Genomic DNA, 25,624 nt, shown 5'->3' on the forward strand with positions numbered 1-25,624 from the left:
ATTGCGCCTCAACACAGCACTTTCGACCAAAGTGCATGCATGCCGACATATGACATATATATACGCTTTTCTTCAGGACTAGAACTAGACTAGAACCAATAGTATTCGGTGCCGGGCCGCGCCGCTCGTTAGTGCTAAGCATAAATTTGAGCTAGTTCGAATCCTTAAGTGTAATTCTAGAACCCAGGCCAGGACTTAATTTATCAGTATGATCTTGATCTGAGTGTTAAATCGCAACTGGATAGGAAACACTTAAGTTGCCGGCAAGGTTTGCCCCGATTCATCTGCAAGCCTACGGAGTAGCCAATCAGGGGAGTAAAAGCTGGACTCGAAGTTGTCCTCATGATTGCTGGTGCCATCTGCATAGCCCATTAATTAACGCATTTGAATTGATGCAGGAAGATCGAAGAAGGCTGTTCGATTTAATATTGATACAGGGTTCGACCAGAAAACCGGCACAAAACCAAACCCCGCCGCGCGGGCGGAGATGATATCTACTAGCTGCTCTCAAAAAGAATCGTGCATGTCGCTAGCTTTAACCAAACATCCTCTACAAGTTTCCTAGATTTCGGTGTTATCATCTCCAAAGGGGCTACCGTATAAATATACAAAAGCTCAAGTTCGAGAGGTCGGCCAATTTTGCAAATTTGGGCGACCACAACAGCAATGTCTCAATCCTCAGATCCAAACCCCTCATCCGCACTACCTCCGGAATACGAGCCAAAATCTCACAAAGACTATACCATAGGCTGGATATGTGCTCTTTCAACAGAACTCACAGCTGCACGGGTGATGTTAGACGTCGAACACCCGACTCTCCCCAAACTTTCACATGACGCAAGTAACTACATCCTCGGCTCTATCGGATATCACAACATCGTTATATCTTGCCTACCAAAAGGCATAATTGGAACAAATCAAGCTGCGGTAATAGCAACGAGGATGGTGAACACGTTTCCCGGCATCAAACTCGGGCTTATGGTTGGTATTGGGGGAGGAATACCACCTAAAGTTAAACTTGGTGATGTGGTAGTTAGTGTGCCGAAAGGCAAGGACCCGGGGGTTGTGCAGTGGGACATGGGGAAAGCGGAAAGCGATGGGAAGTTTCAGCGAACTGGAGCGTTGGATAAGCCACCGATGGTACTACTAACGACATTGAGTATCTTAAGTTCTGACCATGATATGCACGGGATAACATTCCCATCACGGTTGGTTCATATAGGAAAGAGGTTTCCGAATCTACAAGGCCGCTATAAGCGACCTAGGCAGCTTAGCAGCTCTTTATCCAAGCCCGAGAGCTCGCCACGCGATCGAGGAGCAGAAGGAGCCTACTTATTGGCTCTCTGGCGGGTGATCTTGAGCTTTCTCAGGTTTATATTCGGAGGCTGGGCATTCGGCCCAATCGATTATAGTCCCCAAGGGGCTGGGGGAGAAGCCAACCGTAGTACTGAAACCAAAATCGATAAGACCGAAAATGTGGAAGTCCACTTCGGATTGATCGCCTCAGGCAACAAAGTCATCAAAGACGCCAATGTCCGCGATAGTATCGATCAAAACCTCGGGGGGAACGTTTTGTGTTTAGAGACGGAAGCAGCAGGTCTGATGGATGACTTTCCTTGTATTGTTATACGTGGGATATCCGATTACGCCGACAAAAGAAAGAACGACGAGTGGCAGGAATATGCTGCGGGGATAGCAGCGGCGTATGCGAAAGATTTCCTAAGGCGTCTTGAGCCGGTTGATGTAAGCAAGGAACGTTCAGCGAGGGATGTAATGCTCAACCAAGGCTAGTGATATCAAAAATTAGGAGAATAGATATTATGGCAATTACTAATATGCATATATTAAGGTATTTCAGTCCACGATAAAGTAGAGCGAATTACCTCTAGGTTGGAAAAAGAAGACGACCGTAAAGTTCTAGAATGGTTAACGCCGATGGAATACGGCCCAGTACATAATGATATTGTCCAAAGACGGCAATCTGGGACCGGAAAATGGTTTTTAGGTTCCGAGGAGTTTACCAATTGGCTACAAGGTTCCAGGGAAATACTATTTTGCCCTGGTATTCCAGGAGCGGGAAAGACTTTTCTTACATCGGTAGTAATTGACCAATTATCCCGGCTTTTCGGCAAGACCCCAGCAGTTGGTATTGCATGGATTTATTTTAATTACACGCTAAAAAGCGAGCAGACGACATACAACATACTCGCAAGTGTACTGAAGCAGCTAGCCCGCCGGCAACGCTCTCTACCTGAGGAGCTTAAGCAATTATACGAAGAAAATAAAAATAATATTGGTATGCGGCCATCGGTTGATCAAATCTGCAAAGCCCTCAAGTCAGTCGTCACTCTGTATTCAAGAGTGTTCGTCGTCGTCGATGCCCTTGACGAGTGCCAAATGCAAAGTCCGGACTACTGCCGCGGGAAACTCATTTCTACGATCTTTGATCTCCATGCCGAGTGCGGCGTAAACATACTTGCAACATCAAGACATATAAAAGAAATTGTCGAACAATTCACGGAACAAGGATCTACAACCTTAGAAGTGCGTGCTGATGATGAGGATTTACGAATGTACTTGGATGGTCGGATAGACCAAACAAAAAGAAAAATGCTACGTGAGCATCGTGGCGCGATCAAAGACGAGATAGTTAAAGCAGTCCAAGGAATGTCAGTAGCTCCTATGATCTTTTCGACCTGCTTCGCATACATCCCGTCTAATGTTTGGATAGGTTCCTTCTCGCACGACTTCACTTCGAGTCAGTAGAAAATAAGACAACACCAAAGAAGTTGAAGACAGCACTGGGAAAACTTTCAACTGGCGAAGAGGGAGAGGCAGCATACGGCATCGCCTACACAGAAGCTATGGAAAGAATTGACAGCCAAAATCCCGACTTCAAAAACCTGGCCCGTCGGGTTTTAGTGTGGGTCGTGTGCGCGGAAAGACCGCTCGATCAGCTAGAACTCCAACACGCGCTCGCGGTAGAGCCAGAAGCCAGCCAAGATACCATTGATGACGATGATCTGACGGATATCAATGATATTATCTCAGTTTGCGCTGGCTTAGTTACAATTGATGAAGACACTAAGATTGTTCGCTTGATCCACTACACTACGCAGGAGTATTTTGACAAGCAGGAGTGGACTCGTCATGCCCAAACGGGCTTAGCTGAAATATGTATTATACACCTTTCGATTGAGATGAACAGCGCGGACCCGCTCGGGACAGCTGATTCGAACCCAGACGAATATACTAACGGCGATTCAAACATGAGCTCTGGTCCATTTTGTTCCTATGCAATGCGGAACTGGGGCTACCATGCCAACAAATGTTCTCCACGCATAGCGCTTGGATCTGAGGTTGAAAAATGTCCCAAAAGAGCAACGAACGAGATCATATTTGCGTTCTTGAGAAACAAAGATATTATTACTCGGACCTATGGTGGGAAAGGGGAGAGATTCAAGTCAGTCGACTTCGATTTAAGAATTTCGCGACAGTTAATGGGGGCGGCGGGAATACATCTTGTGGGACACTTTGGGTTATGGGAATATATTGACCAGTTGCTATTCGAAGGCACCGATATAGAAGCTGCTAACTTCGAGGGTCAGACGCCATTGATGGTGGCTGCGGAAAATGGAGACCTCACGACAGTAGAGTGCCTGTTACGCAACGGTGCCAATCCGGAGGCCAGAGACACTGAACGTCAAACAGCGTTGATATTGTCAGCGACAATGGGCCATGATGCCGTTGTAAACACGCTTTTGCGCGAGGGTGCTAGTCCGCACGTTGAAGATATTGACGGAGAGACTGCGTTATTGAGGGCAGCACATGGAGGACACAGTGCTGTTGTGGAGACCCTTTTGGGCTGGGACGCTGGTTGGGCACTCAATCGAACGGACCTGTCGGACAGAACCCCGCTAAGAACGGCCGTGGGGAGGGGATCCATCGAGATCGTAGAGATGTTGATACGCGAGGGGGCAAATATTGAGGCGAAAAATCGCTATGGCGAGACAGCATTATCGGAAGCTATCGCTAGAGAACATGCTGCTGTTGTGGAATTCCTCCTAGGGAAAGGAGCTAATTTGGAAACCGAAAATGAATTTGGCCGAACACCTCTAATGTTAGCTGCAGAATTGGGGCGCGAACGAATCGTGGATATATTACTACGTGGAGGTGCCGACCCAACAGCCAAGGATCATGAAAATAGAGCGTCAATATCGTATGCTGCATTTGGAGGGTGCCTTCAATTTGTCGAAAGGCTGCTACGCCAGGGCGTCAACATAGATACTCAAGAAGATGAGGGTCGAACCCCATTGTGGTTTGCTGTTACAAATGGCTGCGATGATGTAGTGGAGCTGTTGTTACGAGAAGGTGCGAATGTGGAGATTCGGGGAGAAGGTAAAACCCCCTTAATGGCGGGTGCGGAGGGTGGGGTCTCCTCGACCATAGAAATTCTGCTAAAGAGAGGCGTAAATATGGAAGCTAAGGACGACATGGGTCGGACGGCGTTGTCGTATGCTGCACAGAAGGGCAGCATTGCTTGTGTGGAACTTTTGCTGCGTCACGGCGCTAACCTAGAATCGAAAGACAATAACGGCCTAACGCCACTGTCATGGGCTGTATGGGCATATGGAAGCACTGAGACTATATTAGAATTCCTAGTGCGCGAAGGTGCTGACCTAGAGACGAAAGATAATGCTGGTCGAACACCGTTTTCGCGGGCAGCTGAGGAGGATATATACGTGGCCCCACAGAAGCCTCTTACAATGATATTGCTAAGATTGGGGGCCGACCTAGAGAGTAAAGACCACACAGGCCGTACTCCATTGTCATGGGCCGTAGGTCATGGAGAATACGTTGGCACTACTGTAGAGTTTTTGCTAAGTAAGGGCGCTAATCCATATTCCGAGGACGATAACGGCAAAACCCCGTTATCATGGGCTCAAGAAAACCAAAGGGGCAGTATGAATATTATAGAGGAATCCCTAGCTTCCAGCGGCCGGGTAGGCTGGCTTACGTAAAACTACGAGACAACCCTAGCGTACATATATACAGACTCGGTGCTCTTGTTTATGCCAATTACAAGGGTGATCCATCGAATGACGAAAGTTGCATCGCATCCTACGAGAGAGTAATTCACGCCCCCCATATCAGGCATCCTATAGCATCCTAAACGTCCTAGAAGCTTTTATGTAGACCTGTAAACTACCAGCTTGTGAATTACCAACATGTAAACCAGCTTAGAAACATACGAGCTAGCTTAAGAATACCAGCCTACAAACCAGCACTTGAAACAGGTAAGTAAGTGACCCAACCTAAAATAAGTTAAGTATTACTTGTGTGGAACTAAGTACGAGACAAAGTTGAGTAGTTATTAAATAGGTATACTAGTTGATAGGCCCGCATTTTGTGTCCAATATATGCCGTAGGGGAAACCGAGGGTTCTCAAGGGCAGAAATTCCGCCTTAAGTCTGCTTTTGGGCCAATTCAGACGTCTTAACTAATAGATAAAGCGTCTTAAATTTTAAAAGCGGTCCCAAAAACCTACCAAAACCCCCAAAGTGTGGACCGCGTCTGCAATACGAGACTACAAAACCCCCTATATACGATATATTAAAAAATCTGACAGATCTGGGACGCCATATATATATCATAAAAAATCATCACTTCCCGTTTTTACTAGTATACTTAGGATAATGTTGTCTCGTACCCAGACCTGGAAGGGATAATGGTATATAGTTGCCGATTGAACAACAAGCCCAGCTAAGAGAAAAGAAGATTAGAAATCATAGAAATCATACCGTGAGAACAAGATGGATAGTTATAGTCAGAGGCCGCACATTAATCGTGGTATTCAATAGCTATGGGAGATAAAGAATTTCTAGAAGTCTTTGCGCCATAGCCCTATTTGCAATACACACCATCAGAACTATTAGTTGGTCCTGTTTATGACACCCTAGCTAGGCCGTTAACGAACCTACTTAAGCTTATAAATTCAAAGCCTAAACACCATAGCCAAAATTAATCAACAGTTTCCGGCTTGAGTCGGATCTGGCGGATTCAATCAAGTTGATTAGTAACATAACGATCTGAACCGCGCCTCTATTTTAGTACTTAAAGGCCGAGTAGACCATAGATAGCTAGATAATCCCGCCGGCATACCACTTAGCTAGAGCGGCAAACAGAAAGCCATCTAGAATCAAAAAGCAGATACAATCTAGTTTTTAACTAGTACTAGTAGTTAATCAACAAACGGGTCGTTTTCTCGGGACACAGTCAACTAGACGCGAAATGGTAATAACGTATATCCCTGATTCTAGCCACATTATTACCACAAACGAAAGGTGGCTAAGAAGTTAGGTAAAAGCTTGGAGATAAGGTTAGCCGAATTGTTTATTTAGAGGTCAAAAATCGCAATTACAAAACAAAATTAATAGAGATATCCCACTAGGTCCTTCGATGTAAACTCATAGATTATTTCCCAAAGTATTGGCAAGTTGTCAACGTCGTCATCCCAATAAGTCAGTATAAGCTAGGTATGCAAATGCGAACTAAGCCCTTCATGGTGCATTCAAGGGATTTTCTGTATCGCAACGGTTTAATAATCTCCAATACTATAGTAAATACATATCGTACAAAAAATTACATGATTCTTCGGAGCCAAATTCCGTAACTAACACTAGCCCGTTGCTTTCAATTGGTTAATTGTCTTCCTAAGCTAAGATACTCTCTGTCGAATTTTATCCCCAACCCTGCGGGTTCCCTGAGCAATACTGCCCCACAATCGACTTGATCGCTTAGAAACCTTTTCAGCATGGGGCGAAGAAGACGATGTAGGCTCCGTGACCTCAGAGACTAATTTGTCTTTACTCGGGCGTCGACATATATGCATGGTGTAGGGCTCACTTTCAGCGTATCTAGGAAAGTAATCTGCATGATCCAATACATGGATCCCACGATTCCTGACCCGCAAATATCGACTATGGTCGATATCTACTTTTAAGAAATGATTCTCCTCTCTCTTCTTAACCACCACCTCCCGGTTACAACTTTCCAATATGGAGTCCGTCAAATGCCCATATCGTTGTTGTATACTAATCGGTAGCGTAATCGTATATTTCCACGGCCCAGCCGTTAGAGGCCATAAAGTTTCGATTAGCTCCGCGTACGCTTTCGGGCTTTCAATCTGGAATTCCTCGCTTCCTTTAGAATCTAGACTTGCAACTGCGATTTCGACGGCTACGCTCTCGGCGACTGGTTTCAATGCTTCCTCCAACCTATACCGGAATGGTAGTAGCAGTTTTCGTGCAATTTCCTGATTATACTCTCTTTTTTGTTTCATTGCCATACCCATCTCAAATAAATCAATCCTTATACGGCGGATTAGGTGTCTATACCGAAGCGCGGGGATGGGGAACAAGTTTTGATCCTTTATATTCTCCACACACTTTGTGCACCAGCAAACGTCTCGAGGTGCATAGGAGTAAGTTTTGAGTCTCAATGGACAATTTTGGAATGTCCAGTAACTATAAGGAACAAAGCTTCCAAATTTCCTAAAAAAAAAATAAGCATTTTATTTTTGCATGCTCAAGTAGTATGAGAATTACGTTAGGGTTTCTTACTTGTCTCCATGAAAATAACCCAAAGTCTCCCACGGTGAATCATACAGCACAGTAGGGTCTCCGCTGGATAATCCATGGCTGTTAATATCTTCCCGGGCAACACTGGTAGTGATTTGTATCAGAAATACATTAACACTGTACAAAAACTCGGTCGCTTCGCCGTGTATTTGTTTATTAACCCTGAGGATGTCGATGTTCCGATTAGGGTCTTCGAATTGACTAGGCCGCCTTTCAAGTCTATGTGTCTCGTTCCATTCATTCACAGGGACCGGACCCGGGAGAGGAGGTAGTGGGAAGTAGAGAAGGTATTTGTAGATTTCATTACGGATTTCGCGGGGGACACGGAGGAGGGGCGGCACCACTTCGCCTAGACTTTGTAGTGAAGGTGTTGTGTGCAGGCTTCCACCCTTAGGCCCCCGAGCGTTCGAGTTAACTCGCTGGGAACTCTGCTCTGACATTTGGAATTAACTAAAAGGAAGAAATGAAGATAGAAAGTCTATTCTGAGCGGCGCTGTAACTGAGCTTTATATCCTGAGATCGATTATAGACGATCACATTCGATGCTTTTTCCGAAGTCGGGTAGACTAATTTTTCACTTTACCTTCGTCCGCAGCGTGACGGATTGGCGCAACACGTGTACAAGAAATCGTCTTTTGGAATACCATACATCGGGTCGGGAAGTGGGCCATTGGCGTTAAACAATACATACATTTTCGGATTTCCTATTTGATTTTTAGGAGTTAGCTGTCGCGAAAAATATGTCAGCAAATAAAGAGCAATTTGATGCAGCTATTGCGGTCACCTAGGATGTGGTACGTATACACGGATAGTGAATGTTGTATACATGTATGAACACTTATTTTAATTATATTATTATTCAAGGAGTGCGAAATAAACATCTCTTGTAGGTATGAATCCAAAATTTATGGGATACAGAAATTCATAAGTTTAGATCTAAATATCATATATCTTGAAAGACAGGTTATTGATTTTAAGGATTTTGTTCGAACCCCCCAGTATCGGAAAGATCTTCCGCATACTTGGGGTCAACATATAGGGCATCGCAATCTTGATCAAAAGAGTTATCACCATTCTCATCCTCATGATAACCACATTTATCATCCCAATGGAATGGGACAGCTTGTGCCGTAACGACGGCTTGCGTAGGTGCCAAAGAGTACCCAGCGGTCGCAACATATACTAGACCGTGATTGAGACCTTCAAAGTAGTTGTTAAATATCAGCTCTACATAAGTAGTCCCAGCAACTGTACATTGACAGCTAAGAACTTGATTTGAGTCGAAGCCGCATAAAAGTTCTTGACCCGGGAAAGCCGGCGGACTGTTTGGATCGTTGTATACACCGTTTGTAATAGACGCCGGTGCAGAAGAATCACCACCTGAGACGCAGAAGTAGTATGTTCTTCTACCATTGGGAGTGTACAACCTCCCATTCGGTTCGAGGATAAAACCGAGGAAGTCGTCAATAGATGCTACTTGGAATCCGAATCCCTTCCGCATATAAAGAGCCTGTGCTTGTCCTGGAGTGTTGAAAACCTGAAGGTCAAACAACGACAGAGTTGTGGGATTTGCGTCGTTCGAGGTTGTGCTTGTAATAGTGGTTGTTTCTGTCATTGCGGCCGCGGTGATGTAAACTGTCGTGGCTGCCGTGGAAAGCAGTGAAACGGAAGTAGAAGTGACGATCTTCGTACAAGTTGTGGTTTTTGCAGGAATAGTAGAGACTTTTGCAGGGACGCCGTAACAAGAGCATGCACTGGCGTAGCGAGTTGCGTCCCTACAATCTCTAGCATAAGATGGAATAGCCGAAATACATTTTTGACTTCGAGAATCCAGCAGCTTCAAATCGGGCATTGCACGGAACAGAGGGCCGCGTCGGGCAAGACGCTTTGCAGTAGCCGCAGGTGTGTTCGCAGGCGAGGTCACATTGACGACTGTTGACGGGATGATTGTGACCACATCCGTTATCGTCTCAAGAACAGTGCCGCCACTAGCACTTTGGGTTACGGTATACGCAATGGTGGATGTCGAGGCACGAATTTTGGTTGAAGTTTCGGTAATAGTACTATAGAACCACAACTTTAATTTTAGCATTATAATAGCTATGCCCAGCTACAGGCTTAAGTGGTTAGAGTCGCGCAAACTTACACTCGAGGGAGAGTAACTGTTTTCCACACAAATTTAGAGCAATCGGTAGACACTTGTTTCCGGTTGCGACTTCCACAGCTATTCAAGGCTGTTGTGATTTTAACGCAGGACGTTAGTAGTGCACAGATCATATATTAAATGCAATCAGTCGACTTGGAGGAAATTAAGTGAAAGAAGAGATATAGATACAAGAATTGGAAGAAAATACGAAAGTTACCTTTGATACAAACGTCCTTCTTTGAATCACATGCCGTCGGTTTGATGACTGTGGCCGAAATATCTCCAGCGACAAGAGCAAGAAAGACAAGAAAGGCACGAAGTAATGGCATTTTGGCGATCTGCTCGGACAATGTTACAGAGCTCTCATTTCATGACTGAGAGGAATAACCCTTCTTTTATGTTCTTCTAGATCTCGAGGTAGTATGGCAGGCATTCAAATTTACAAAACCGTGATTCACAGGAATCTCGGATCAATTGATGAGCCGTTTATTTCCCTTATGCTCATACCTTGTCAAATTTCTGGCGAGCATCATACCCACCCATTGAGCCGACGTGATATATCCAGATACTACGAAAATACCCTTTTGAAAATTCTGGTGTCATAATTTTGTCAAATCGAAAAATCGAGAAACACCCCACAACAGGGTAGAGGTATGTGTCTCGGTGGATGCTTGTCTAGAGAAATGGCCCCGGAACCCCGAAAACTGGATTACTTCCTGGTATTGGACCGCCAACCCGCGGGATTTGACAACTAGGCGAACAAGGTGCTGGCCCGCTTACTCCACTCATCACAACACGCTAGCAGAATTGACCAACAGTCAAAACTTATGAGTTTGTTGGTTATAAGGCTCAATGTGGCGACTAGTACTGGACGGGGAAGCCGAAGCAAATCCGGTATTGACCGACAGGTAAACGGTTTTCGAATAGTTGGATGTGCATATGTGCATGTGGAGCTTGCAAGCCCTTGACAATTAATCCCGCGACAGTTTGTAAAGAAATACCCTTGTTCGCCAACGAAATAGTGATCTTCTGGTTAATTTGCTCTCAAAAGCCGAACTTCGTGCACTCATTTCTGTGGTAGGCAACAGGGATATAATAGACTATAGCTCGAGCTGGCCAGAAAACATAGACTATGCGTGCTGCAGCTAGCGAGGTAAATGCATTGCATTAAAAGGCAGTTTGCTATTGCCTTGATAGCCATACGTATATACATGTTATCCTTCTTTTCTTATATTCTGTTCTGGCCCGTTATCCGCGAAGAACACAATGTTGTTCCTAGAATGTGGAGTCTTGGGGCCCTTGGTGGTCCGAGTAAGGTTTTCTGTGGTAAATACGTTAAGACACATGAATCAGGGTTCTAGTTACATCCACGTGTGTAACCTAACATTGGAACGAAGATCTTCCTGAATTGACCCATAAGGCGGATACCATTTTTGGGCAGGATTCAAAATCACACAGTACAACACCATTCGCGGGTCTTCTCTTTCGAACTTTCGAACAAAACACGCCTGCAAACCAAGCCAATGAACTTTCTTTCTTTCTTTCTTTAGTCGCCACGACCTTTACTTGGGGCGCAAGATTTTAGTAATTTAGGTATACGAAGCTCACGGCCTCCATCAGGTGCATCACCTGTGCGCCCAACAGTTAACAGTCCATTTCAAATCTCGTTCATGATGAGCCAGTTCGGGTCGGGCGCAACACAACAATTTAAGGGGCGAAACGATTGGCACCACAATTTTACCTCGCTTCGACACATAAGTTTGGTTATGAGAGCGCTGCCTGTACCTCGATTTCTCGGATGCCTAGACGCCTGGACTTGAAAGCATGAGGTACTTAAAGCCCAAGCTGGCACATTCACGATATCGCGATAGATTCTATCAATTTAAGCAATCCTTGAAATAAATGATTTTTACTCACCCCATTTCGGCACCACAGCTAATACAAACAGCGATTGCTAGTTGTTGACTAACTAAGGTTAAGCTAGGCCAGGGAGCTTTCAAATGTTTACCGTGAGGGCCTGACCGGCCATCGACTGTAACCTGTTATTTTGACTCAAGATATACCAAGTAGCCGATGGTACTAAATACAAGTCATATCTCGTTTCTTATGTATAAGCCAGGTCTTGATTTCCGAAGTTCGAAGTTGTCGACCTGAGCTAGGCGAAGGGATAGAGGTTACAGTTAAGTTTAGTGACGTGTGTTGCACATATGGTAGCACAGCCCAAGTACCTAAGGAACCACTGCATTATCTTCCCTGGTTAGATTCTTTGACCGCTTGAACCCACCTTAGATCTTTGGCTGTTAGAGGTTACACCACTTTTTAGTCAGCATAGAAAGAAACATGAAATTCAGAGGAGAGATGCTACCCATCAATTCTGTGTAGTTAGTGTAACATCGCTGGCGCAGCCGAGCTAGCCAGTGATTCAAACAAAATCCTAAAGTTGTCTTCCGTTTGTTTGAGGATGACGGTTAGATGTCCTTGTAATTATTAGGGTAGTCGGAGATATTTCGAAAGGGTAGTGATGTTTGAAGGGGGGAGAGTATGACCGCATAACTGATTAGCAGTCTAGAAACCCATTCCCAAAGGCTAACCTCGATCGCCTTAAAGTACTCTAGTTCGAAATTTTATTGATTTTCGACGGCCGGGTATCACCACCAAGTTTTGACGATGTACTAACACTTCAAAGCTTAGACGCGGAGAACAACGCGTTTTGGCAAACTTCACCACTCTGATTCTAGACTGTGATCTAGTTGAGCGACGCGCTGCAGTATAGCATGATATCATAATGCATACGGATAGGTTCGATGGTTGAAACAGTCGATTTAGGTTCACATATATCTTCTCAGGCCAGGAGGCCTCGTTTGAGCTAGTGCGAATGCTATTGTCCCCGATTGTTCATTAATCTCGCTTAATCATGTTACGTTAACGATCGAATGCACAATCGGAGGTCAGGATATGGATATTCTTGATGGAAGCGGCCCAATAGCTGCTCTCCGTCCAAGACATCGGTTAAGAGATCTATATGCATAGTGTTCCAGAAAGCTCCTTGCTAAGATCAGCTCCGCTAAAAAGATCCATGGATCCAGGCGCAAAAGACAACCAAAGAGGTCTCAATATCAAACTAGCCTGACCAAAATAACCCGAGCTAGGTTGTCCTAACCATTGTCTAGTTCATCCTCGAACCTTGGAGCCGAGGACCGTTTCGGACACGAGCTCCTGCAGGCGTTTAAGTATTGAGCCAATGCCACTGTGGCTTAGCGGTTTGCACGCTAGAACCAAGGAGTTTTCTTGAAACATTCGAAACCACCAAACTCTGACCAACGGCTTTTTATGCAGCCACGTTTGAGGCGCATCAAAAACTTCAAGCCATTCCTCGGTTTTCTTTTTCTTTCTCTTTTTTTCTGCGGCCGGTGTATAATCCGCTTACCAGAGACGCTGTAGTGCACCATATATCGGAACATTTCAATTTTCGTGCCACAGAATGAAATATATAAACGTCTTCATGGAATCGACAATAGGTCTCTCATTCCCTCCATCCGCATCAAAAAACATTCACTTCTTTAGCTCTATCGTGCTGGCTCACGATTTCTTTTTGACTTTTATTCTTTAATCAAATATCTACTCTATAATCCATTCTCTTTTTTTCATTGCTTGTTTTTGTAATACTTTTTATGGGTTTGGCTTTATTTTGCCAGTCTATTGAAACCGGATTTCTACTACATACTCCTTGGTATGGTACTATCCTTAAGCTGGATTGTTATAATTTGGTTACTAATTGGAGCATAGATTCTATACAACTTCCTTTTCATTTATATATATCTTTTACTCCACAATGGCTAGCACTTTAAGACAAGAGCTCTTTTTGGGTGTTTTGCCACCAGGTCTCAAATTCACGATTACCCAGGCTGCAGTTTTCTGCAACCCAGGTGGTTATAATGTGACATGGAGAGATACAAAAAACTTCAACGTTTCTAATATGGATGGTAGATGTTTTAATGCTGGGGTGAGTCCCGCTCCGTACCAAATTAATGGTTGCGATCATATCTAACCGAGTTCTTCTAATTACATAGAATCCATTCGCACCACGCGAGCCCGCTCGTAATCCCGGCAAGACATGTGTCATGGCCTCTAACTTTTCCGCCACGATAGCCTCGGGCGGCCAACCAGTCCGCCTTGGTGAAATGACATGGGCCAGAGCGAATACGCTAGACATCTTTGCACAAGCGGTCCCCGGCTCGGTCGAGCTACGATTCGAAATCTCCAAAGCTTCTGGAGGCGCGCTTGCAGCCGGTACTCTGAAAGTCACACCCTCGAGATTCAAGACATTTGAGCGCCCAGACGATATCGACTTCCTTCTTACCTGGGATAATGGTAGAACAGAAACTGGGAAGACATCTGTAGCTCCTGATATTGGCGTTGATCCTCCCAAGGTTCATCTCATGTTCGTTCCAGGACAAGATGGAAAATCTCTTGGTGTGACATTGACACCAAAGGAAGATGTTTTGAACGCAATCTCAAGTATGGCTGTCCGTGGTATTTTATATGCCAACAAAAAGGTCGTCGAATTTGGCGTCCCTGGCGGTGCCGTCATCATCAAGGTTGTTGAACTGCCTGAAACGATCGATACTGTCCGAGATATTTACTCGGCTGGTGATGATTTCATTTCCGCTATACAACAGGGCGACAGAAACGCTGCTTTCGTAGCTGCTATGAAAGTCGCCAAAGGTATCTATGATGTGGGATCCGGAATTGTGGACCTTCCAGGAGATGTTAAAGGATTTAACGGTCAAGTCAGTGAAATGCTTTTGGGCAAACTGCCTACCAACTTTAAGGATATGTCTGAAACCCTCAGGGATGATGTCATTTCAAAGATTGTTGATGAAGCTATTAACAAGGCGGATGCTAAGCGCCGTCGGAGAAGGTTGGCTCGTAGGAAGTACTTAGGGTACGAGTAAACACTCGTTGTAAATTAATTGCTTAGATTTAATTAATGTATCTTTTCCTTTTCGCGTTAACTTCAGTTAATACTCCTTGAGTAGTCGACCCGAGGCCATTCTATGGACTCATGAGCTTACGAGTTAATACAAACTCCGGATATTTAATCTAAGAGGTTTCGATACTTCCTGCCCTTGTGTTTCTGTAGTCCTGTCTCGTCGAGTAGACCCCTGTAGCACTGTAACGTTACCTTACTTTTAGCACAACTAGGCTCGGCTTGGGTGCTCATGCTCGGTTGTCCAAGTGTCGGTTGGCTACTGACTTAGCAACACATTCTTCAACAAAATACAACTCGGGGCCACTCTCGCAACAAGAGGGTCTAGCAAACAACCGGGCGAGGAAGAAGATTTCGCCCGGGGGGTTATGTGACAAGACCAAAACTAGACTAATTATCATGTTAAGTTCGAGTACGGTTAGTTAAATTTCAATGCTGCATACATGCGCATCCTTTCAGTACCCAGTCTCGTAACCAGACTTTTGTGCTGCAGGACCAATTTCTTTTGGTGGGAAAGCACAGTTTGCACAAAAAAATTAATATTAGAGACCGATTTCTTCGGTGGGCAACCATTTGTTCACGCACTCTGGCGAGTGTCGGCATGGAGCTTTTCTAAAAATTGTAAGATCCTAGTATTGGGTTGACCAATCACAATTGATTAATTAATTGCAATCTAGTGCCTGCTAGAAATATGCGCCAAGCCTATCCTGCTTGCTAGCTTGGCACTGACATCTATTGGCCTAGAACGGGGGTGTTCCTCGACATCGATACATCATGCATCATATGATATCATAATATATGGTTTCATATCACCTTGCGCTCGCATTCCATAGCATAGCCTAGACTGTGTCACCAACATGCATATATCGCAAACTAGCCCCTGGGATCTAGCCCTTCTCAAACCAAATTTTACCGGAAGTTTGGATTGGGTGGTAATGGCTTGAGGTAGTTGACCTACTTCTTTGCAGCTAGCACGCGCACCCAGTGCGGCCAAACAGAAAATAGCGGATTAGTTGCGCTGTACATGTATCGCAATTGCGCAGTCTAGCTACACAGATAATCCGATAATCCTAGCCCTGGGAACGAGACTAAGCTAGCCTTAAAGATGTACAGGAACGTACACACCTATATACATAAATACCTACTATAGCGTAATTCAGTCTACGTACGTATAGATGACCTGATTCTTTATTCCGGTCCAACCTAGAAATATATATAGAGAGCTCTGGTCAATAGGTCCCCAAAGATCATTATCTATATACTTCCATACGACACAAAGTGTGGACCGACTCTGCAATACGAGACTACATACGACACACACACACACATATATATATACCTTCGACCAATCAACATATTAGAGTATCTCGTGCATACATACGGAGCCACATAAATTATAAAGGTTATCGGTATAAGCTACGGAAATTGATTCCAGCCAAGATAACTCTATCCTGCACGAAAGTCCTAAGAACTTGCAATGGGACAAAGTTCAAATGCATCTATAAAGCGGCGAGTGGCATCAGCTGAAGCTGTTATGCATGGGCCACAGTGGATTCCACAGCAAGCCCAACATGTTCATGCTCCGCAGCACCCGGCACCGCAACCTCAAACACAGACTCCAATACAGCCAGGCCAGCCACAGACAGTCCTACTACAGCCAGGACAGCCGCAGCCAGCACCGCCACCCCAATCGCAGTCAGTCTTGCTGCAGTCCGTCTTGCCGCAGCCACAGGCCGATCCGCCTGCGACGCAAGTGCACTCACATCAACATCCGGGGGGGCAACCTCACACGGCCCTAGTCAGCGCCCCACAGTATGCACAGCATTTGTTTGGGCCCCAACCAGTATCCCAACAACTTCCAGAGCCGGCACCGTCTCCAAGTCCGTCGGGATCCTCTAGCGATTCAACACTAGGAGGATCCACACCCGAGTCAATAGAAACGCCCGAGGATTCGGATGTAGAGGCCGACGAGGAAGAGGGGGCTGAGAAAGAAAAGGAAACCAAAATTCGTGGTCTACTTTTCATCCTCGAATTCCAGCGCTTATACGAGATCCTGTCCCAATCCCGATCCAGGATTTGCAGACCGCTTGCTCTAGAGGACCATAGCGAGCGACCTAGCGAGGGTGCAGGCGGGCCCGAGTCCGCCGGCCGAAGCCAAGCTGGCGGGGCCTCAAGCCCAAGAGGGAGCTCCGAGTATAGAGGCAGTAACGGATTTTCAGATAATTGTACTAGCACCGTCGGTACGACCAGTCTATCTAAGCGTCGGCGTACAGGTGGCGATGGTATCACAGAAAGTGACGAAGATGAAAATGATCCACCACCACCGGTCAAAAAGCCTCGAAAGAAGGACATCAGATCTCTAGGGGGTATGCTGGCATGCCCATTCGCGAAAGGGTGTCCTAAACTTTACCCCCAGTGTCTAGTTATCGGAAGGCAGAATCTATCTGGAATCAAGTAAGACTAAACTAAACTACAAGAAAAAAGAGCCCTTTATATAATTTACAAGGAGAGCCTAACATGCGCGAGAATTAAATCAATAGAGAACATATCAAGCGAAATCATTACAATCGGCAATTGCTCCTAGATATTCGTCCCGCGAAAAAATGGAATGACGTTTTCGATAAATGCAACCCCGAATGGCCGCTAACACAACAGCCTCGTCCGAATCCCTGTAAGTATAGATACTCAATTTGTAGCTAGCTTGGCGTTTTTCTATTACTTTACAAAGTTTGCACCTAGTTTACTTTTATTATTACTGTTGTATTTTTCTTTGTTTTCGTATTGCTGACGTTGACAACTTCAACCAACTCCCATGCAGATGTGGATCTAGTGGAACGATTTCAGCAGATACAACCTTTAATCCACGATCCACAAGATATGATTGGAGTTGCCACTTCATCGAGCTCGCAAGATTGCTGTTCGAGCTCAAACAGTTCCGTTGGCAATCCAGAATGCCTCCAACATAGGCTAATGTCCGGTCCTATAGCCAGTATTGGGAATGGTGCATCCTTTTCCGAGCTTCTTGACCCATCGTGGGGTCGAAATAGGCTTTTTGAATTGATTCAGGGAATAAACCAAAATTCCCACAGCGACGTTAGCCCAAACACCGAAGTACCGCAGTTTTCGGGATTCGACCAGGCGATAATGGGCATGGCTGGACCTCAGTTATCTTTGGGCACCGGGACAGGCACTTTGGCGTTGCGAAGAATACATGATATGAACGGTCAAATCAATCGACAACACGAGATTATGTGGCCGGAGTTCGGTATCAATAGAATGCAATCTTCGGAACAAATATGGTCTGATATTACAAATTCGGTCGGTTATAACCCTCTGGACCAGGGAGCGCAAGTCGAAGATGCCATGGGAAATCCTAGGAACACTCACTGGGTACCTGAAGGATCGATTCACTCAAATGAGTCAGAGGTTTCGAAGAAATACCTCCTTTGGGTTTCTAGAAATCCCGAAGTCCCTTCAGAAATCGAGAAACCGGGCCAAAAACGGTTTCGATTTGATAACTTTGACGAATTTTCATATGACTTTGAGGCCTGGATGGTATCACAATTCATCGATCCACCGTTCTGCTGGGAAAAAATGATATTCTTTAATGATCAAAGAAAGGCTTTCTTAGGGACTCTAGAGGACGTAGTAGAGGACATCCAAGCTACAACAGTACACTATCGGGCCTTCGATGCAGCCCTGTACCTCAAATTAAGAAACGGAATTGCCCAGAATCGGCAATGGAAGGGGAAAGCGAGAGTTAATGAAACTGGCTATAACGCAAATATGGCTACCACCCCGCGATGTAATCCGAGTGGAGCAAGCGCAAAATAACATCGAAACTCAACATCCGCCCAAAGCCTGGCCAAGGGAAATCATACCGAAGGCTAGATGTTGATTAATCCGACAAATTATGTCCTACGTTATCTGAGCTCCGCACATCAAGGTATGCTCGTGATAATTATTTATTTTAGTGAAAGGCCAGAGCGAGGAGATTCCTCGGGTAAATAGGGGCAGATTTTCAACTTGTCGATATCATGGAGATCGCGATTCCGATTACGATGCTACTTAAAAATTATGTCATTTCATAGATCAGCGGGGTTTTCTTACCTTGTTATCATTCAGCATAATTTAGATTTGCTGTCAGTATATCATGCAATTCCACCATTTATCAGATTGAATGTGAATGAAAGTTAGGGTTAGTACGAGGTATGATATAAATCACAAATTATACGTTAATTGAACAGAGGTGCACGTTCCACCAGGCGAAACAATAAAATCTTAGAGCGGATCATCCAGTAAAGTCCTACAGAACTTGGCAAGGTTTAAATGCCTATATGGAAAAAGTTAGGGCTGTCCCGAAATTGTCTACATGATTGTATGTATACGTATACATGTACATACACGTCAAACTTTAGATTTTGTGCATCTATAACATAGGCTTAGACTCGAGGCCAAACCTAGGCTTAAGCGTTTTGTTTAGCATTGGTTCTGATATATCGGTAGCCAGTAATTTGTTCTCGGAGGCATGAGCCCCCTAAAGCTGACAAAGTAGGCATCCTGGATGAGAAATTTCTGCTTCTTCGTGCGCCTAGGCCTAGGCAGGCTCCACATAAAAATTTAATATCGTTTCTTCGTAGAGGTCGAATGTTCTGCGGCGGATAAAAATGCTTCTCCCGAGCAGGTACTGCCCTTTAACCAATTTCGCGTAAAAAATTGAAAAGACGTATTTCTATTCCAGTTTTCATATCAAACGGGGTCCATCGAGGCTCGAGGGTCCGTCGAGGGTCTGTTGAGTGGTTACGAGACTGCTGTTGAGTGGCTTCCTCCATATTAATATATTCTGCGTTGTTTTTTTTTCATAATATCACATCCGTTCTACACAATCTGGTTCGGCCAATAGAAATACAAAATCCTGATGAGTCCACGGAACCGTTGAGTAGTGCTAGTGCAGTGAGGCTGGCATATTTAATTCCAAAGAAGGCTGGGGAAAGGACACGCTTTAGTGAATCAACGTATACTAGCGTTACTTATTCTAAGTGTAATTCTGTATCACAATATTATAATATTACCCCGCATTCGCCATGGAGAACTGCTGGTTCGTTTTGAAGCAGACCCATTATCCCGCCCCCGATTTGGATAGCATGCGAAAGGGCAAGCCCACAGGCCCAATATCACTAGGACACATTATTCGCGACCTAAAACATCTCGACCAAGTCATCAACGCCGAGTCGATTGAGCCGTTCACTAGAGCGATGCAAATATGGCAAACCAGGATGGTAGACTTCAAATGGAGCCAGGCAGAGGAACAGGCGACAGCAGTTGGAGCGAGTGTTGCCGTACCCATAGTTGCAGCAGCGGGTCTTGCTGTCGGAGCACATGCCGGTCTCGCATTTCGTCAATCAGTTAAAAATTACTGGCAGTTTGAGCATTTGGATCGTTATATTGTTCAGCCAACTTCATCATACGTGAACGACTGTTTGGAAACGGAAGAGCTCGCCCAGTACGTGGAAGAAGTTCAGAAACTAGGGTATTGGTCCTTTTTTATGATAACTGGCCTTATTGTGGCCCGCGGTGGTGGTAAAAACACCACTGCTGAAGCTAGTGGCCATGAGGTCTCCGCTGGCATAAATATGTGAGTCTTCTTGTTCCAATGCCTTCATGTTAGCACATAACCACAAGATGGCAAATTGCTTCACTGTTTCGGGTTTGAACTTTTACGTTAATCCAAACTATCCTTGTTGTTCACTTTCAACCTATACATTTATGCAATTGTTATAGTGATTACTTACGCGGGCGCATACCTTTAGGTCCTTTCCGACATTGCTAGAAGTTGGGCCGGAGGTCACAGTCTCGGATTCGAAGGAAACAAACCTTGAAGTAACTCATACCACTGACTTTGTCTGGGCCCTTAGGCTTGCAAAGATTTCCAAGGGTGGTCTTCAAAGAAACTGGTCGATGAAAACAATATTCGGGCGCGAGTCTTTCTTCGGCCAGCCAGCTCTCTTCTCTGAAGAAAGGGAGAAGATTGATATTGAAGCCGTCGTGACCGCTGAGGGATCACGATCGGACAAGTTTCGAGTGGTTCAGGATGATAGTCTGGATTCAGCCTTTATTCTCTTTGGTCAGGATGTCGCCGATTCCAACTAAAAATGCGTCGATATATCGATATAGAAGAGCTTCCACGCTGTACTTCAAGACTTCACTGATTTCGTTGCACAATTCTGATATCTGCATCTGATGGTTTTGTTGATATTCATACTGCATGAATCAAATTATTTGAAATTCTTCAAGACTAAGCAACTATCCAGATGATTTCCTGTGGGTTGGAATTAATTAAAGACAAGGGTCCTTGGGGAGCTGGCCCTTGATTAAAAGGATTTATACCGGAAATATAGTGTTTATATACATCTACATGGAGCAAGTGAACTGATTGTGTTATTCATGAAGACTTCTATCATTGGATAAACCACGCATTGTCAAACTCTGCGAGCACAGTTTATTCACATATGCATGTAACCACGGGAAGCATCTAATATGTCTGCTAGGTATTTTCAAAATTTCCAGACATAAGTGAGTGCCTTCCAATGCTACTGACAGTTTTCTACTGCTCTTGACAAGCTATCACAAATCTTTCTTCTCTTTGATTCGCGGTCGGGATTACCCTGTGTACCCTCCAACAACTTCCAAGGAGCAACGCAGTCATATTTGCCGTCTCTCGAATCTTTCGATAGCTCCTCAAACACGGCGCTCATCTCGCGCCTCCGCTTGAGATTACGGAGGCGGTGATCATCACGACAAATCGGTTGCCGTGAGAAGTCAAGTAGGCTACCAGCTACTCCAGCCGCAATAGCGCATGAAATCGAGGTTCCTCTGATGGTTCGTACTGGCTGTCCGGATACTGTAGGTACCTTGATTTCCTCCCCAAGGATCGCGAAATTATGTGCCTTTCGGTGGTTGTGAGGGGGGTTTATACTGCTCAAGTTTTTGTTCTCGGGAGTTGTGGAAAAGAAACATATGACATTGTCCAATCGAGCTGGAAATGCTACCTTGTCTTGTCCACCCCAGTTCCCTGCTGCTGCGAAAAACAATATATGCTCCGCTGCAGCTATATTGATGGCATTTTCTATTGATTCATCGGATCGGGGGAATCCAAGAGCCATGACGATGATATCGACTTTTTTCTGCTGGGCCCACTCGATAGCCTAAGAGTATTGAGTTTGTCAGTGTGCCTACCAACAAAGGTCAGGAGATATTACGTCTCTTTGGTGGAGATTCACCTTGGCGACATGTTCCGGTGTGTTTAAGTCAGCCTCTTGATTCCTGAAAACACGAGCGACATAGACTTCTGGGGTTTCGAAGGCCTTGAAAATAAGATTCAGTGTTTCTGTGCCATGCCCATTCGTATCTTGTTTTCGTGCACAATTATTGTCTACAAAATCTTTGTACATACCCTCCGCCATTTCGTCGGCGTAGGGGTGCTTTGGGGAAATTCCGGTATCTAATACTGCGATTTTGACCTTTTGGTGGTTATAACTAGTATCCTTCTCGACACTCCGCGCGCGTAATAACCCGTTGAGTGTGTCTAATCTTTGCCACCAATTGTCATAGGAACGCTCACTAGCCCTGTTAAGAAAATTTAAGGTCAATTTCCCAGATTGATCGGTTCAAGTAATCACACGTGGGAGGCTTTGATTTGGAAAACATACTCATATGCCATGGTACCTCCTTCCGTTTGGGGCTGGGCGTTGGGCTTTTTGATATCGTTATCTCGGACCCAAAGTTCGGCATTGACTTCCAAACCAGTGGTGCTTAGTTGCACGACCGATTGAACATTATTGTCTCTCTTATCAATGCAAAAATTAGCCTCTAGGAGTGAGGTAGACTGCAGGCTGTTCCATTGACCGTCGGTTAAGCTTTTAAATGCCCTGTCGCTAGTTTCAATATATAGTGGTTACTGTTTAAATGAACTTAGAATTCGGATTGTACATACTCGCCTATGACATTTTCGCAGCCGTAGTCGCTGTCCGGTAGCCGAGGAGCTTCCGGGGCAGCCATCTTCATGGCAGGTGGACGTGGGGGTGGTTTCATAAGTGTACAGCTTTCTGCCTTCTTGTGGTTAGATTTTTCACTCTGTCTCCATTGGTTAGCTATCGCTTGCAAGTACGGGATAATCTCATATGTTAAGCAGAACCTTAAGCCTCATATTTCTAATCCCCGCCTCTAGTTCGAGGAGGTCGGCTGCAGCCCCCCTAAACTTCTGAGCTAAAAGCTGTAGCAGTGGCGAAAAAACAATATTATGAATGGCGACAAGTTCTCGGATGCTAGGATCGACGTCACAAAAACGTTTCTGCTTCAAAGTAGCGTGGAACCCTAGGCACGCCTTGGCGATTTTCAAATAGTCATCTTCAACCTGGCCTTTGCCTTCAAGCTCACTTAGAGCGCGTTGTAGCGTCAGATAAGGGAGGGCGCCTTTTTCCTCGTGTTCAGGATCAATGTCATCGTCGGTAGGAGGAAAGCGTGTCCCACTCTCGATTTCCAGTAGTCTTAAACCAAAACCCAATACAAGTGCATGGCGGTATAATGGGTCACAACTATCCTCTTCAGGTACGAATAGATTTGTAGGATTCACGGTACCGCCAGCCATCGATAGAGTACTTGCGAGGTATGGGTGTGAGTACTGGCCAGAGGGTATTTGATGTACCTCATTGCATAATATTAGTCGGTCCATGTCCCACAGGTGCTGAAACCATTGAGTATTGTAAAGATGGAGCATCGAACGAGCCAGTAAAACAGGAATTTCTGCACGAGTCTGGTGTGTAAACGTTGTATTATTGTCGCCCTCTGCTGACTCTTTCTGGCCCCAAATAAATGCTTCTAAGCAGCTTTGCTTGGACATAACGCAGCGTTTATTGTCGGAATCCTGTTCCCACAAAAGTTCATCTCGAAGTTGAAGGGCTAGTCTCTGTCGCATTTTTTTCGATCTTCGAATACTTTCGCAAATTAGAATCTTGCTATCTTGGCTCGAGTCAATTCTTTGGTTTCTGTCTAGATCCGAGTATCTACGGAAATCGAATAGGATATCATGTCAGAATAAAGCCAGAGATACCAGATATACGGGGAAGTGATATTTACAATGGAAGAGAGCAAGATGTGGGATGTAAGTGGCCGGCTAAAGCATTGGCGCATACCGGTAGCAGCATTTCGATATGTGATGTCTTGGCGACTGGAACCCTTATAAATCCGTCACGCCCTTTATTACAGTGCTTATCCATTTGACTTGCTATTACCCTAAAAATAGCCTCGGCGGATTTCCCAAAGTCCCGTGCTAACTTTGCGGCGGTAATACTATCTTCTAGGGAAGTTTCATGTGGTTCAAATAAAATTTTAGGGAATATCGTTGATATTGTCTCCCGTAGGGTATCCAGGCGCACGCAAGATACACAAAGCTGGTGCTCTTCTAACCCTTGGAAATTATAATCATTTGCCTGAGGACGAATTCCGGGCTGGTTTGGAAGGCCAGTTCCATCACTCTGGAGTATGGGAGTTTGTAGAGCTGATAGGCAGGGGAATTTAGAAGTCGGTGAGGATGTCACCGTCTCATCGCCTTCCAGGCTACTTTGGCGGTGTGGGATTGTCCCGCTAATTGACTGCTCCAGGGCCTCAAGAGCGTCCCAGAATGCTTCATAAATATCCAATCCGCTTTCTTTAGGCAGGTCTTGCAGATGTGGGAAATATATTTCGGATCGGAGGTTGCTTCCCACCCATTCCAGAGCACAGCGCAAGAAAGCTATAGTCCGCTGGGTTGTGGTATTTGTGTTAGTGGATTGATAGTATGGAAGGTTGGCGATAAATGGCGTAATCACTGATTCGAGGAGGCGCCATAGAATTTGAATATCTGAGGTAAGGTGTGAAGAATCCATGATCAGTGCATAGCACGGCCCGGTATCCTAGTAGTTGATAGTGCTTTGTATGCTAATGGATCAATACCTAGTATTGTGGGAGGATGAACCTTAAGCTTGTGTTGTGATGCTGTTAGAATTAAAGGCTGAGGAGATGTATAGAGGCCAGGTATCGACGTGTCGACGCATCCGGCTTTAAGCCACGAACTGGACCATGCCTCTGTTGCTTGTGACTTCGCTTCTTTCGGGATCATACACCTCCTTTACTTTCGAGACAACTTGTACGTGTACTGGTGGGGATCGACGATTCCTTAGGCTTTGGGGAAGTTCTTAAGTTAAAGGAGTATATGAAGCTACTGTTAACTGTTCAATTAATTAATGTGGGGCATCTGCGCGAACCCTTCAGCCTTGCGCGGTTCCAACGCCCTGCATGCCACCTGCTAGGCTTACACTGATATTGGCGTTCTCTGTGGGATTTACCTAACCTACGTACTCAAAAAACACTGTTTGAATAATCAATAGTTTCCCCTTCCAGTGTTTATGGCGATAGGTGTCGGATTACAATCACCACAACCCCGCAGAAAAATTATCCAACTTCCATCCTACACAAAAAGACTATACCACTTCAGCTACGAAGTTGTACACAGTACTGTTGTATCTGCCACCTTTATAGTCCATGCTGCAGATTTTCGGATCTACAATACTACTGAAGCGCGTAGTGTTCCCTCCGGATCGAACTCCAGCGGAACACACGAAGAACACCCAGTGTGGAGGTACACACGACTTTTGCGTGATAATCTGAAGGCGTCAACCTGGCGCAAATTAGAGTTTGAGAGTCTGCGAGGTTCGATTATTCGAAGTGATTGTGTGTATTTCCATTTTCTCTTTCGATCGTTCCGTAACGACGTTACTACTCGTACTCGCGGCAGGCCGGCGGCCGTGGTCG

At 45.1% G+C, this 25,624-nt stretch overlaps 9 protein-coding genes across 9 annotated transcripts; 5 read left to right on the plus strand and 4 right to left on the minus strand.

Moving 5' to 3' along the window:
- Positions 1-666: 666 nt before the first annotated feature.
- AOL_s00210g205 (uncharacterized protein) lies at positions 667-5,021 on the plus strand (the record flags this gene model as incomplete). The annotated part of the gene is made up of 3 exons (XM_011129007.1): positions 667-1,756; positions 1,850-2,669; positions 2,732-5,021. 3 exons carry the CDS (start codon positions 667-669, stop codon positions 5,019-5,021), a joined length of 4,200 nt encoding a protein of 1,399 aa, XP_011127309.1.
- A 1,697-nt stretch (positions 5,022-6,718) lies between these two features.
- AOL_s00210g206 (uncharacterized protein) lies at positions 6,719-8,080 on the minus strand (the record flags this gene model as incomplete). Its single annotated transcript, XM_011129008.1, has 2 exons — positions 6,719-7,553; positions 7,623-8,080. The coding sequence occupies 2 exons, from the start codon at positions 8,078-8,080 to the stop codon at positions 6,719-6,721; spliced, it is 1,293 nt and encodes a 430-aa protein (XP_011127310.1).
- A 533-nt stretch (positions 8,081-8,613) lies between these two features.
- AOL_s00210g207 (uncharacterized protein) lies at positions 8,614-10,115 on the minus strand (the record flags this gene model as incomplete). Its single annotated transcript, XM_011129009.1, has 3 exons — positions 8,614-9,703; positions 9,787-9,802; positions 10,004-10,115. The coding sequence occupies 3 exons, from the start codon at positions 10,113-10,115 to the stop codon at positions 8,614-8,616; spliced, it is 1,218 nt and encodes a 405-aa protein (XP_011127311.1).
- A 3,503-nt stretch (positions 10,116-13,618) lies between these two features.
- AOL_s00210g208 (uncharacterized protein) lies at positions 13,619-14,741 on the plus strand (the record flags this gene model as incomplete). The annotated part of the gene is made up of 2 exons (XM_011129010.1): positions 13,619-13,789; positions 13,857-14,741. The coding sequence occupies 2 exons, from the start codon at positions 13,619-13,621 to the stop codon at positions 14,739-14,741; spliced, it is 1,056 nt and encodes a 351-aa protein (XP_011127312.1).
- A 1,512-nt stretch (positions 14,742-16,253) lies between these two features.
- AOL_s00210g209 (uncharacterized protein) lies at positions 16,254-17,234 on the plus strand (the record flags this gene model as incomplete). Its single annotated transcript, XM_011129011.1, has 1 exon — positions 16,254-17,234. The coding sequence occupies one exon, from the start codon at positions 16,254-16,256 to the stop codon at positions 17,232-17,234; it is 981 nt and encodes a 326-aa protein (XP_011127313.1).
- Positions 17,235-17,653: 419 nt separating this feature from the next.
- Positions 17,654-18,610, plus strand: AOL_s00210g210 (uncharacterized protein; the record flags this gene model as incomplete). Its single annotated transcript, XM_011129012.1, has 1 exon — positions 17,654-18,610. The coding sequence occupies one exon, from the start codon at positions 17,654-17,656 to the stop codon at positions 18,608-18,610; it is 957 nt and encodes a 318-aa protein (XP_011127314.1).
- Positions 18,611-19,860: 1,250 nt separating this feature from the next.
- AOL_s00210g211 (uncharacterized protein) lies at positions 19,861-20,926 on the plus strand (the record flags this gene model as incomplete). Its single annotated transcript, XM_011129013.1, has 2 exons — positions 19,861-20,411; positions 20,587-20,926. 2 exons carry the CDS (start codon positions 19,861-19,863, stop codon positions 20,924-20,926), a joined length of 891 nt encoding a protein of 296 aa, XP_011127315.1.
- A 440-nt stretch (positions 20,927-21,366) lies between these two features.
- Positions 21,367-23,750, minus strand: AOL_s00210g212 (uncharacterized protein; the record flags this gene model as incomplete). Its single annotated transcript, XM_011129014.1, has 5 exons — positions 21,367-21,981; positions 22,057-22,402; positions 22,486-22,710; positions 22,770-22,909; positions 22,971-23,750. 5 exons carry the CDS (start codon positions 23,748-23,750, stop codon positions 21,367-21,369), a joined length of 2,106 nt encoding a protein of 701 aa, XP_011127316.1.
- A 157-nt stretch (positions 23,751-23,907) lies between these two features.
- AOL_s00210g213 (uncharacterized protein) lies at positions 23,908-24,699 on the minus strand (the record flags this gene model as incomplete). Its single annotated transcript, XM_011129015.1, has 1 exon — positions 23,908-24,699. One exon carries the CDS (start codon positions 24,697-24,699, stop codon positions 23,908-23,910), a length of 792 nt encoding a protein of 263 aa, XP_011127317.1.
- Between the last annotated feature and the right edge of the window lie 925 nt (positions 24,700-25,624).

This window comes from Orbilia oligospora (assembly GCF_000225545.1).
Source record: "Orbilia oligospora ATCC 24927 unplaced genomic scaffold scaffold00210, whole genome shotgun sequence".
In the NCBI taxonomy this organism is placed as follows: Eukaryota; Fungi; Ascomycota; class Orbiliomycetes; order Orbiliales; family Orbiliaceae; genus Orbilia; species Orbilia oligospora.